Here is a 14509-nt window from a genome sequence, read left to right on the forward strand (position 1 = left end):
GGTTTGTTTATTCTTCTCGGCATAATGGATAGAGGATTTCATTTGGTTTGCATGACTTCTCAGCATAGTCAACCATTATTCTTTTGGGTTGAGGTTGTGTTTAGGAAGGAAATTCCAGAATCTTAATTTCCAGGTCAGGTTACGACACAAAAACTGGTTAAAGCAAAAGTTCGAGTCAGGCTTGAGCAATCCATCCAAATTGTCTCCCTGCTGGTCATTAAGATCAATGAGTCGCTAATTTTCAGTGCAAGAGCCTGGAACAAATAAACAAAACAAATGTCTGTGTCAGTGATCGTGTCTGAGAGCCTTGATAGTCTTGATTGAAATTCTTTATAAGTAAGAAAAGAAAGTAATTCAAACCCCATCCAGATGGTGGAGGAGAAAAGTGTGAGTTGTGGTAGAAGGAGTTGTGGTAAGGCTACTCTGTGAACTTTCAGAGACAGATTAAGGCTTCAATTTTGGAGTAAGTAGAACACTTAGGGCATTGTGTTAGGGAAAGAATAATATGCCACTTCTGCATATTGTTCCTCTTTACTATCCACGGTTTAAATACTGACTGGCAAGAGGAACTGAGTGAACCCTGAGCTGAGAACAATTACACTGTTGATCCAAGCTGACATTTGCATGAGCAACAGCACCTGCTCCTCTCTTTTCTATCTGTTACAGAAAGCAAGTTATCCAAAGAGGATATGCATGTTCATCAGATACCTCTCTCACCTTATGCAAACCAATTAGAGGCACTTTGGATAACTTATTTTCTCTATTGTATTCTTTTCTCCTCACACATAATTGGCAGTAAAATTTAGCTATGTGAATGAAGGCTGAGATTTTGCTGATTTTGTATTTGTTTGGTCTTCTCATAGCAAATAATAATAAAAAAACCTTGGTTGACGACATTAATCCATTTCAGAAGGTCCAACTCCAACCAAAATGTACCTATAAGTACCTATAAGTAATCATGTAAATCCAATAAATCCGTTCCAGAAAGACGACAATGTCAACACAAACATGTTTTTTAATAGTTTTACATGCAGAAAACAATTGCAAAAATGCATATAAAAAATGAATAAAAGGGATAAATGAAAATGTAAATATTTCAATGAAGGTAAAAGTCACCTTGGATGTCCCTTTCATACCTTTATATGCATTTAGCATTGTTTTATGTGTGTAAAATGATATTCCAAAAGTTAACTTTGATAGGCTGGTGTGCTGCCCACATCTAGCTGTATACAATAAACGTATCTCATTATGAGACTTCTTGGTGGACTCGGGTGGCTGTAATTCACAGCAAACAAACTCGGTAGCTAATATAAAATGCCAACGTCACAGTAAACATTGTCTCATCACTTATAAACTGTAGTAGATTGCTGTGAGGTAGTTATAACTATAGCGGCCACCAATAATTCAAAAGATGGCCAATATTTACGTCTAGTACCAAATAATTGAATATATAATAAAACATCAGTGCAGGGTTATATCCCACATAGACTCAGACTACCCCTTCATTTCAGGTCTGATCCCTGACCACACTTGGGTTTCTCGGGCTTTACATCCTCAGCACTTGCCCCTTACCCCTTGATTTGAGGATAATTAGGACACTACTTGATTCTCATGAACCCGCAAAACCTAGCTGTAAGGGCTAAAAAAGGGGTAAGAGGCAGAATTGGGAGATGCAGCCTTAATTTAGTTCACTACAAATGAAAATCCTGGAATGAAAGAACTGCTTTCCTTAAAAAAAAACATACACATTTGACAATGTACTGTAGCTACATAGAAAATACTCACTGGATGACATAAGTAGAATCCATTAAAAAATTGATGATGTTGAAATGACCAATTGGAAAACATCAGACAAATAAACATTTTCTCTTTTTCTCTGATGATGCTCACTTAAAATGATAAAGCAAAAGTTGCTGTGGGCCTGCATGGCAAATGAAATCAGATACATTAATTCAATTCCAGAGGCACTGAGGTCAACAGAGGGGGATATTAGTCTCCAACAATCCATTTGTTTGTTCCAGAATAGGGTGTAATGAAGTTTTTCTTTTAAATCACTGAACAACTGACACGATTAAGTTGCTTTGGGAACTTGGTCACCCAGGAGACACATGAAATTCAGATTATAGAAACATTGCAAAGGAACACAGGGAAAACATGACACGTCTTTTGTGATTAAATATAGTAAATATACAGGATATTACGCAAAAATATAATTTGTATTAACAACGAATAATTTTCTTGGAATAAGTTCTGAATTTTCAACTGAACTTACCCATGGTGCAGTTGGTGGTAAAGTTGGGCTCAATCATGCCGGTGTCATCAAGGATTCGCTTGTTGTAGCTGGCTGAGATCCGGAAAGGTGATCCCCTGTGGGTCCCGACTGTGAGGTGAGCTATGGCCCAGCTGCCAAGAAGAGAAAGCAGGAGCAGGATTATTGTGATGAGCAGGCACCATGGCTGACAGATTTTCTCACATCCTCTACGAGGCTGTGAGGTCAGGGCACGTTGGACCTGCTCAACCTGAACCCTCACAGCTCCTCTGGCAGAAGAAGATGTAGTGGCATCCTCATTGCCTTCCATTTTGATTTGTTTATACCTCTTCTACCCTTTGAGTCTTTTCTAGTCTTTAAAAGAGTCTTATACGTGTCCAGGTATTATGAGACCTCAAGCAAAAACTTTTGGTGCTGAAAAATCACAACATTAAAGATGAACAGGTCCACAGAAAAAAAACAGTTGGTTAATGTGTAAATGCTGTCCTCCCACAACTATAGGCCGGCTTTATGGCGTTCAACTGTCCCTAACTGTTAAGCAAATTGTCATGTTTTCACTTGGGCTCGTATCTTATCAATAATCCATCTTGCTCTCCTCCCACTGGCTCTTGGCCATCCCATTCTTTTTTACATACAGTGGATCCTCGCATGTCTGTGATTCAGCCTTCCAACCACCATATTCTTTTGTCTAAAAAAAATATGAAAATATCTTTATACAGCATAAATGAACCACTATAAAAAAAACACATTTTTACATGTTTATGTCTTCATTATGGCTGTCAATTGATTATATTTTCAGATTCAAATTAATTTGTTTTCTAATGGATTAATAATGATTAATCACCATTGGGCATCTCTGTGTGGAGTTTGCATGTTCTCCCCATTTATGCGTGGGATTCCAAAAACATGCTAGGTTAATTGGTGACTCCAAATTGTCCATAGGCATGAATGTGAGTGTGAATGGTTGTTTGTCTATATGTGTCCTGTGATTGGCTGGCCACAAGTCCAGGGTGTACCCTGCTTCTCGCCCAAAGTTAGCTGGGATAGGCTCCAGCCTACCCCTGTGACACTAGTGAGGATGACGGCATAAAAAATAGATAGATGGGTAATCACCATTGGAACCTACGTCTGAAATATGCCAATTTTTGCTGTATTTTATGACAAAAAAGATATATCACAAGACACAATTATTTCAAGCTTCCAAATGAAGTGAACATTGAAATCAAGCTAAAAGACAACACACATCTAACAATCTATTAAACAATAATCCCACTTTGGCTGCGTTATTATGAGCAATGATGATTTGCATTCCAAAATATCATATAATTTTAAGAAAAATAATTTAATTGACATGTTAAATCCGTTACAGAATACATTTTTGCCAGATACAAATACTCATCCCCTGGCTGCGTACAAAGTTTGCCCGTGTGCATGCAGAAAATTATTTGCATCCCATTGAAAATTTTAAAATGTCTGCGGGTCACAGAATGTAGGAGCACATACTGGGGCATGCAACTACCCCTTCAAGGCATGCTCAGGTCCATGAATGCACCTCACGCAGATGTGGTAAAGAGTGAGAGACGGGTTTGCGAGTTGGAGATACATACTGTATATGTTGTTGATGTGTGTAGGTCAGAATAAAGTTACAAGAGAGCATCAGACTCGGTGTGACTGTAAGGACGCTTGACTGTGCCTCCGTCGGCCGTCACAACAGAGAGGCGTGGCTTGGTATGATGCATATGTGATAATTACATCAAACATTTACATGATAAATTAAATCATTTAGCATTATTTTTGACAGCCCTAGCTTCACTGATAATGTATTTTTGTCAAGTACTGACATTACACACTATTTGGTGTTCTTTGAATGCATCATAGTTGCTGTGACAAGAAAGTGAACCATATGTATCAATTTCTACACTCTCAATCCATCTGTTCATCAATCATCTTACATTATCATTATAATTACTTACACATTTTATAATATACAATGTGTTTAGTAAGTGTGAGAGGCATATTGAAGAGAGACGGGGGAGGGTTCTGGAACTGAATATAATCTAATAATTACAACAGTCACTTATTATTGCAACGTCAAAGGAGAGTTTAGAGGGGGAGTGAGCCATGTGTGAAAGATAGATATTTTAATGAGCTTCTCAATTACGTAATGCTATTACTATTATTCACTATTCTCTGGTGTCCCAGCTCATAACAACCTGCAAAAAGTGGGCCTCTACTGTATAGAGCACACTTCGGAAAGCACCTTTACAGTACAACAAGTCTACATTTAGGTTTGTTGCTTTAGCAAAACACACTTTTTTCATAACCACTGTTTTTGCAGGTATTACACTATGCATATGTTGCAATGGAACCTGCTGTAAACAATTAATATATGTATAATTTTGCTGTTGTACCACTGCCTTTTGATTCCAATGAAACCATTTGAATTGATTCAAATGCACTGCCATTGTCAGATCTCTCACTTATGAGGGTTGGGCAAATGTTTACTTTAGATAGGCCAGCTAGCAGGCGTACATTAACGTCAGCGTTGTCCGTCCTCTTGATTGGTTGATGTCTGAAAGTCTATCCCAAACACTGAAAGTTACCGGTGCGCTTGAATGCCTCCTCACATGAACAGTACAGCACTTAATTGGTCCTTTTCTAACACAAAGAAAGGAGACAGGCAGAGTTGTTCATTGTTCTGTGTGCGTTATGTGAACAAATCAGTGAGAATATGTATACACATATCCGCTTGGAAAGGGGGATGTTCTAGAAAGTAGAATCATTGACAAGACAGAGGCAGAGGTTTGGATGTTGCAAAACTGCTTCCAAACAACAAGAGAGATTGTGTGGATGCTGCTATGACAGAACAAAACATGTCTTAATTAATAGCAGAGCGAATAATGGCAATGGCAGATAAGCAAATGTTTCACTCTTTCTAATTGAAAGAGCAAGAGACGCTCTTTCCGCCAATTTACTGCTTTGCAGTTTACATTTTTATGTGTTGATCCGGTTTGCCAATAATGGATTTAAGACAATTTGAGCTACTATTGTTCCTTTGATTCCCAGATGGCTTTATGGAAGAAAGTATTTGCCGTGTCAGGTAAAGGATTTTATTATACAGTACTGTGCAGAATGTAGGAAGTGCATCAAGTGGGCTTTTTTTCCATAAAATAAGGGGTACCCAAATTCGAATTATTCATTATAAGCTTTGAAAAAAGTATCTCCAAGGGCTGCTCTATTTTGCAAAAATGTGAATCACAATTTCTTTGTTAGAATTGAGTTGGTTGTATTGTTATACTGTGAGGTTTTTTTTCACATGAACACACACACAAAATGTTCAGGGCCTTGTGCTTACATTTTCAGAAAATCTCAATGTTTTTTTTAATTATTTGACTCACACCCATCAACATTTGCATTTGAAATGAAGTAATATTTTCCAGAAAATAAGACCCGACTGCCAATGTGCTGCACCACGACCAAATTTATGTTTATTTTTTGGATCAAATATATAGTGGTTTATATTTTGTGGTTTTACAATATTCATTCATTCATTTTCGATACCACTTATCCTCACGAGGGTCGCGGGTGTGCTGGAGCAAATCCCAGCTTATCCCTGGACTGGTCACCAGCCAATCACAGGGCACATATAGACAAACAACCATTCACACTCACATTCATAGTGGCCAATTAATGTGGGAGGAAACCCACACACAGGGAGAACATGCAAACTCCACACAGAGATGCCCGAGGGTGGAATGGAACTTAGGTCTCCTAGCTGTGAGGCCTGCGTGCTAACCACTCCAACACCGTGCAGCCGGTTTTACAACAATGACAATAAATTCTTTCTATTCCATACTTATATCGCCAACTGTACCTTGTTTAATCTATTTTGTGAATGATATTTGTTATGAAAAAGCTTTGTTTTTTGTTTGCATAGTAGAATGTGTATACAGGAGGAGGGCAAACTAAAAACACATAAGCTAACAACTGCTGTTCCTCAAACATTCTGTAGCTTTTCTGATTTCCCAAATGTGCACTGCCTCAACAGGCTTTGCATTACAAGCATTGCCATCTTCCTGTATTGTTTGGTTGTTTTTTTTATGATGACTGATGCTGCTTTTCAAGCACCCTCAGTGCTGCTAAGTTCTTCCTTTTTGTGGACCTGTTAAGAGAGGAACTAAGGCATTGACCAGATGGAGAGTGAAGCCGTTGCAACACAGCACATCATTAGAGCAGAGTATTACAGTAGAAGCCGTGCTCTCTTTCATATCCTATCAAAGAGAAGAAATCAAACCCACGATAAGGGTTGCCACCATGTCCTTGATCACCTTAACATAATTCCACATTAAGGAATCTACATGTTGTGATGATCCAAACCACACAGGGGCTGAGTTGTCAGCAGGGCGGTGATGAGACTGTAATTTTGCTGGAATTACTTTGAGCATATAATATATGCAAGCCATACACTGTGGCACGACAAGCTCTGAAACGCTTCAATACCCTAGAACTGAAACACAAAACAAATGAGAAAAATTGATCATTTGAATGTCGCAAATGAAGCGAAAACGCTGAACATAAGCCTGTGACTTCTAAACTTTTTGGATCTCTTACAATATCTAGGCAGTCTCTTCTCTGGGTATTCATGCCCCACAAATCAGTAAAACATGCATGTGTTAAATGGAGACTGTACATTATCCATAGTCAGTCCGTCCAAAGGGTAACCCACTTCTTGCCAGATCCACTGGAATAGGCTCCAGCACAGACCCTAATGAGTACATGTATGGCCAAATATCATAGGGTTGTGGTGGACGATGGAAGTTTAAATGTAGAACCACAACAGGGCTAACTAATCTAAACAAATCTGCTTCTAATTCAGTCATTATACTATTCATTTATTCTCCCTTTAGTGCTATGTTCTGGCTCATATTGCAAATTACATTTTAATTCTGTGGATGTGTGTGTCTGTGTTATTTAATTAGCATCGATCATGCATACTGTAGGTCATGACCAAATGAGACTTATCGTGTGAGTTCTGTTTATCATTAGTTTTATCCAACAGGACAAAGGTTACATGATTAGCTCGGTGTCTTCCTGCTGACAACTTTTTGTTCCCTACTGACTTGATGTCATTTATATCTGGATTAGAATCATTAAAATAAATAAAAACCTGGAAGTGTACACACCAGTTATCTGGAAAGACAAACACAGAGTTTATGCACCATTAGGTATCTTGACAAATCCAAAACATGCCCTGTTTTGTTCCCTGGTTTTCGTGTAAGTCTGTTCTGATAATGTACACATAACTGTATATCTAAAATCTCATTATATTGTTGAACAGATGCATTATAATGTAACCAAGTCAGCTATAATTGGACACTCCACTTATTTAACACCAGGGTCGGGGGGGGATGGGTATTGTATATCTACGTTTGTGTGGAAGCTTTATGACACGTTCCTAAATGGCCTGCATCAATACAGTTTGCAGTTCAGGTAGCATGGAAAATTGTATGGAAAAAATTGCATGGAAAATAAAATTTCCATGGCGGCATACTGTACGTTTCCTGCTGTTGCTGTGAATCAAGAATCACACATATGTAAACATAAGCTTACATACATTCATACTGTACATTATGCATAGAACCAGAATATGAAATGTACGTATATTCATTTTTTGTGTTTACAAATTTTATAATTATTAAATTAACTCCAAAATACTGTGTAATTGCTTTGGTTTATATAATAAACATACAATTATTTCCAGTAAGATTTGGTGAGGAATGAACAAAATGTCACAGCCAATCAATTTACAGAGAGGCTCTCTTCTTGTGCACAGATGATTCAGACATTCCAAACTAGCAAGTGAACGTGTTTACTGAGGCGGACTAAAAGGAAATAAAATCACACTGAAGTGTTCATTCATATTTTTAACACCGTTAAGCATTGACATTGTCTTGTCCGAGCTTTGCTGTTTAGAAGCACAAAATGAATATGTTGTTCAGTTCCATTCAGTAAAATATGTGTGTATGCGTCTCCTGTGGAATGCATCTGCAGTAAAACTAAAGGAAAGGGAATTGGAATAGAAACTGCTTTACATGGTAATGGGATTTTTTACCCCCAAAGTGTCATATCTATAAGTTTCAATTGAGGCTGTATTACACTGAAGTTCTTTTTTGCTTCATGGCTAACAGATGACATTGGTAGGGAATAATGCTGCATTTGACTATAGGTGCATCGAGGCCACATGCTTAAATAAGTAAGGCAGCTGAGGGTGTTCTATTTTCCAGCCATGGTGTTCTTTAAAAGTATATTTTAGAAGCTTTTTATGAAATCTGAACTGGTAGAAATATCAAATATATTCAACCACTAGACAGCATTTGATTAATAAGCTAGGAAGGCTGTCCAAACATGAAAACAATCTTGTATGTATGTATGTATGTATGTATGTATGTGTGTGTGTCTATATACAATATATATATTAGGACTTAGGACTTCCAGTTTGTGTCGCTAGCCACAAACGGCATAGAACTTTTGTTTTTTAATGCCACCCTACAGCCTAAAATCATCTACAGTCCAACCACTTGTGCAATGGTTAGCATTCTCCTCTGCCTTTTGAGTGCAGAACGTTTTATCAACATTGTAGGTTATGTCGGGGAAAAACTTGCAAACATACAAAGACTGCAAGCCAGCAATCACGATGACAGAGGAAACACGGCAGGGTGGCACGAAGGAGTTTGATTGACAATGGTCTCCAGGAAACAGAAGACAATGTGGCCGTGCAGACAGAGAAGGAAGAGAGAGACACTTAACTTCCCATAATGCAATTCTTTTTAGCACTAAGAAAGCTAGAACACGCTAAGTGAGGGAACACTATATAGTCAATTGATTTAAACCTCAGTATAGATGTCTTGTATTTCCCTCATTTTTACCGATTTTACTCCAACTGAGCAGCCAGGTCCAGAACACTGTCTTAATGTGTGTAATGTATGAATCAGCATTTTACAATAAAACAAAAACATTCATTTACATTGAACTGTTAAAAAGTAGTTTCTGTAATGTTAGCACTTAATCCAACAGTTTTTTTAAATTGCCTGCCAGCGAGGTACAGTGTTTGAATAAACAATATTTAATTTAATTAAAAATACTGTACAATACGAAAAGAAATTAAAATAAAAGGATTAATCTTTATATACTACATACTGTATGTGGATTTAGTTTTAAACTATTATTGAAGCAGTAATATAAGGGGTAGGAGTATTTTCAGAGTGCAGTCTTTGGCTTCTCCAACAGTGATGTAACTACGGACTGACCTACACTTTACAGATAAAATGTCACACAAATTATTGCTTATTGCCATCGACAGCTTTAGATCCCCTTAGATCTAGAGTCGGGAATGTGTATCAATCAGTTCAAACATTTTACTACAACATGGCATGAGCTTTGACTGCAAAGTTTTAAATTAGAATGAGACACATCTCGGGCACAATTTAATAGAGGTCAAATTGAACACGGAATACTGGCAGGTCATTTGGACTCATTGGAAGCAATGAAAGAATTTATAAGGGAAATTAAGAATGGGACGGTGACAGCTTTGCCAAGACTGATGACTTAGAGTGAGAGAGATGACTTCGATAGCTGAGCATTAGACGAACGTCAAGGCAATGCTTCAAATGAGTGTCAGCTTTGCAATAACATCCTAATATCCACTTTTGAGCTTCCAGCTTCAGCCCTCTTCATTCTCATTTCTAATCATTTATCCTGTCCTTATGTCAGAATTCTTCAATAGGCCTTTAAGTCTTTTTCACCTGATTGGATTTCACCAGATTTATTTATCTATTGATGAGTGTTGGAGAAGATTTCAGTTTCTATGTGGCAAAGCTAAGTACAGCAAATAGACAATGTAAGAATGCTGGCAAACCTGGAATCTATTATGAGCAACTCACTGAATGTAAATTATCTGGCATATATGAGGAATCAAGACATCATATCGATACAATTTAAAAATTGCTCCAGCAAGCAATACAAAAACTCCAATAAGATTTCCATATACTCCCATACTTTGCTGTAAACAAAAATGTTTCTCGTGAGGAAGACATTTCCCAAAATGCTGTCTGCAAACATTCCATGATGAGGGAAAAAAAACACAGTACTTCAACATATCAAATCATACCAACCACCTGAAAGGCCAGCATCGTCACAATGCATGGGGCCCAGGGCTTGTTCCTATTGCTGTGGTGTTCGGAAATTGAAAAAAAGTTTGCCAGAGACATCTCGACGGCCAACACAATCTGTGATTTCATCATGGAAACGATGGTGCTGGCTGACCAGCCCTTTACCATCATTGACGCTTTTATATGTACATACATACAGAAACTGTAAGTTTGTTGGGCTCTGTGGCTCTTCAGTGCATTTGCTGAAAAAAAATTTAAAAAGGAAATTATGTGGCTATCTTTATTATGATCCCTGCTCTGTTTAACTGAGCAAAGTGTCTTGCTGTGAAGATGCTTGTCTCAGCGTTATCCTCATAAGCCCCTCTATCATTACCCAGCAAGCCTTCAAAGGCAGAGTCCCTTGCCTCCCATAAAAGTGACTGACGCTGTGTCACTCATAATTCAAGATAAGCTCACCTCTTCCTAAGTTTATGCAACGAGGGAGTTTCTGGTGATACACCCCACTAATGTTATCAGGGGCTCAGGCATCTCACAAAAGGGCTATACTGATCTTTCCACAGCAGCTTATCTAAGTGACAGGCTGCCAACCCAAAGAAGTTCTCTTTTCTACCATAAAAGCTAGTTCTCTGATGAAGACCAGATGTAATAATTTCTTGGGTAAACATACTGAGAATAAGACTGAATTGCACAAAGCCTATGAATCCTGCTTTCAGGTTGGTTTATATGATGTGCACGAGTACGTAGTCAGCAGGGTGGGTAGTTAATTAATTCAGCAGCAGAAAATAGAAGATTGACTTTTGATTATCATTTGAAAACAATATTATACTGATTATATTCTTATAATTTAAAATTCTATTTGCATGTGTACATATTCTGTTGTACATTGAGATATACTTTATTCATCTCCAGGAGAAATTTGGTTTAAACATGAAAGACAGAATAAACAAAAACAGAATAGACAAAAAGCTCCTAGAAATGTAATTTGCCTGTCTTTAAATTAATATTTACTTTTATTCAGGTAGTTCCTTTTTAAGATACTGATTTCTGATTTTGTGATGGTGTTGGGGTTGAGCAAAACCAAAAACTGTAACTGGTTGCTTTGTTCCTTGCTTGCCAGAAAAATGTCTTCACCCTGATTGCTCTGTCATGGCGGATGAAATGACAATGAATTTATGTTAATGATGCTTCATCTGATGTTATTGAATCTTGAACATTGTATTCTCCTGTACATTTTCAATTCTTCAATTCTTAAAGATGACCTGAATTATAACACATTAAAACACAAAAGTCTGAATCTCAAGCAAGGATGACATATTGAGCACACTTCCTGCAACAAGGTATTCAGAACGTGGCATATCAAGATGCAGATTTGATGGCATTGTCAGTGTTCCTTAAGCTGGCCACAATAAAAGGCCACTGCAAAATTGAATCGGACCAGGTCAACAATGAAGACAATAAGAAATCAGAGAGAAAGAAAACCTTTTACACACCATTGCATGTTTTTTTTTTTTAGAAGCTGTCTTAAGTTTCCTTAAGTTAGAGAATGTGTTAATTTTCCATTCCAAATCAGGCGTAACTTGAAAAGATTTTCAGCTACTACTACTGTCAGGCTTTACCACATTGCATTTAATGGTGTTTTTAAAAGAGAAGACACGGCGGTAAGCTGCTCTCAACTCAACTCAGTGCATAGTCTATTGGCAAATGACAGGTCTATCAGAACCCATACGTCTTACCCATTAGTCAATAATCATAGCTGGAAAACACATTTTTTTTATATCTTAGAACACGTCCAAACTTTTCAAAAATTCTCCTATACCCCGACACCAGGGGTTGGCATATGTTTTGACTAGCGGCCGCATTGCTTTAACAAGATTTATAGGGGGTCAGACTATATATTTTACATGTAACAGTCCACCTGGAAGAATTGTATCTGTAAAAGTGTGTGTGTTGTGTCCTTTTTTCAGAAGCACTATGTAAACTGTGGACCACATCAAATAACGACATTGATAAAACAGCTAGTTAAACCATCAAAGATTGGCTCGAGCCATGATGCCAGGTTGTATGTTAAGTTAAAATTAAATACGGGTGGGCCGTATTCAAACACTTGGTGGGCCGGATGCGGCCCCCGGGCCGTAGTTTGCCCACCCCTGCCCTACACTAAACTATTCTACTAAAACCAGAAGCATGATCCTACTATATTACCACTATAACTATCTGAAAGAGCCACAGTACTGTACACATAATACCAAATGATCCTGAGCTTTGTGAAGTCATCACGTATGATAGAGGCAACACAAAATTGTGCTATTCATCACTGTAGCTGATTTTCTGCTTTGCATTCTCAATGTAATTAAGGTTCTTGATAATGGTTTCCTTCATTACAAAACTGTAATCCATTATCCTGCCTTACAATGTGTGTGTGTGCCACGCATACTCCGTTTGCCTGTTTGAGCCTCCTGTTTGAGTTTCCTGTATGTCGTCTCCAACTGCAGCGTTCTGAATAATTCAGACTCCACTGCTCTGTAGCTGAAGTGCTGTCTAATGATAGTACAGTGATTGAAATGTCACTGGAACTGTAAAACTGTATATATCAAAGCAATCCTTTATCAGTCACTCACTGAAATAACACTTGGCACATTGAAATAGAAAAAAAAATATTGGTAGTTTTTCCAGGTTTTTACGTTGTCATCACTATTGTAATTAAGATATGCCTTTATTCGTCCCTCAGTGGGGAAATTTGTAAATCATATATATTTTTGAACTGTGGGAGGAAACTGGAGAAAACTCACACCAGCACAGTAAGAACATGCCAACACCGCACGCAGATGTTCAAGCTCAGATTCAAACCTAAACCTACTCAACGCTGCCGCTAGCATAGCAAGTTACCGAGCTAACCAGCTAGCCTCTCCAATTTATTTAGTGACCAAATATATATATATATATAACTTGTCATTCAATAATTTTTAACTGATATAGACGTGATATAGAAAGTTTCGACTGTATTTGTTATCTATTTAATTGTCATATTTGGGATGTGCTATGTACAATCACTAATGCTAATAGCTAGCTGGTTCATGGGATTTTCAATATAAATTAGCATTGAGTGGGCATAGATGAATTCTTTTTTGTTTATGTTTAATGCCGCAGAGAAATGATTTTGTGTCTTCTGTAAGTTATACTTGATATGTTCTATTTCTTTATGTTTATTTTTACAGTGCTTTAAAGTAAAGGCTCTGAAATGGAACACAAATGGAGTCTTTATTGAGAACCTGTTTTCTGTCTGCTGAGCTAGCAAGGAGAAACCAAATATTAATAGAAAACCTTTACAGACCTTTACAGTGGGTTTACTGAGATGCCAAAAATGCAAATTTGGCCAGCGTATGAATACTCTGTGACCTTACTGCAGATATAAATACACAAAAAGATCAGTTTAGTACACCACTTTTGAAGTCATTGTGTTTTTTTTAATCTTCTCAAACTATACATCCAATTTTACAAGCTTGCTGCTGCTGCTGAGGTGCTCAGCAAATTAGTAAAACCAATGAAAACTTCACTTTAGAAATTGCATTCTGTCATAAAGATGAGGGTGGAAGATCACATGACTAGCTTCTTTTTAATTATGACGCAAATTAAACTACTTTGTAAACCCTCACTACCCAGAGCCACAGGAAATTACTCAAATCGAGTGACAGTACATGCAATAAAAGTAGGTTGACTCAGTCTTGAAAATACTGCTGTCAAGGGCTATCTTTAGCTATGGATTTGCATAGTTGAATCTTATTTGTTAAGATTGTGTCCATAGCCAACTAATATACATTGTACTGATTTTTCCCATGTTGTTGCAGGCCAAAGAACAGCAAAAGAACATAAAGATCACAGTCCAATCTTATGACAGCTTGTCGGCACTTAAATACTCAATACACATACAAATACAAACCAATTCACCAAACAGAAGACTGTGAAAAGACTGTGAAATTTTGGGAACCACTGATCGTCTACCTTTTTATATACACAATTGTACTCACAAAACCCTAACAATTTGCCACCACAAACATCCCAATTCCACACACAA

At 37.6% G+C, this 14509-nt stretch overlaps 1 protein-coding gene across 5 annotated transcripts in view; it reads right to left on the minus strand.

Moving 5' to 3' along the window:
* alk (ALK receptor tyrosine kinase) overlaps window positions 1-14509 on the minus strand; it is a 266664-nt gene that overhangs the window by 84750 nt on the left and 167405 nt on the right. For all 5 annotated transcript variants that reach the window (XM_058091041.2, XM_058091039.2, XM_058091042.2 and 2 more), the window contains one exon: window positions 2273-2403. In XM_058091041.2, coding sequence (XP_057947024.2) covers window positions 2273-2403 — 131 coding nt within the window. The remainder of the gene's footprint in view (window positions 1-2272; window positions 2404-14509) is intronic.

Source organism: Doryrhamphus excisus, linkage group LG14 (genome assembly GCF_037039965.1).
Source record: "Doryrhamphus excisus strain RoL-2023G ecotype Guam linkage group LG14, RoL_Dexc_Guam_v1.1, whole genome shotgun sequence".
Lineage (NCBI taxonomy): Eukaryota > Metazoa > Chordata > Actinopteri > Syngnathiformes > Syngnathidae > Doryrhamphus > Doryrhamphus excisus.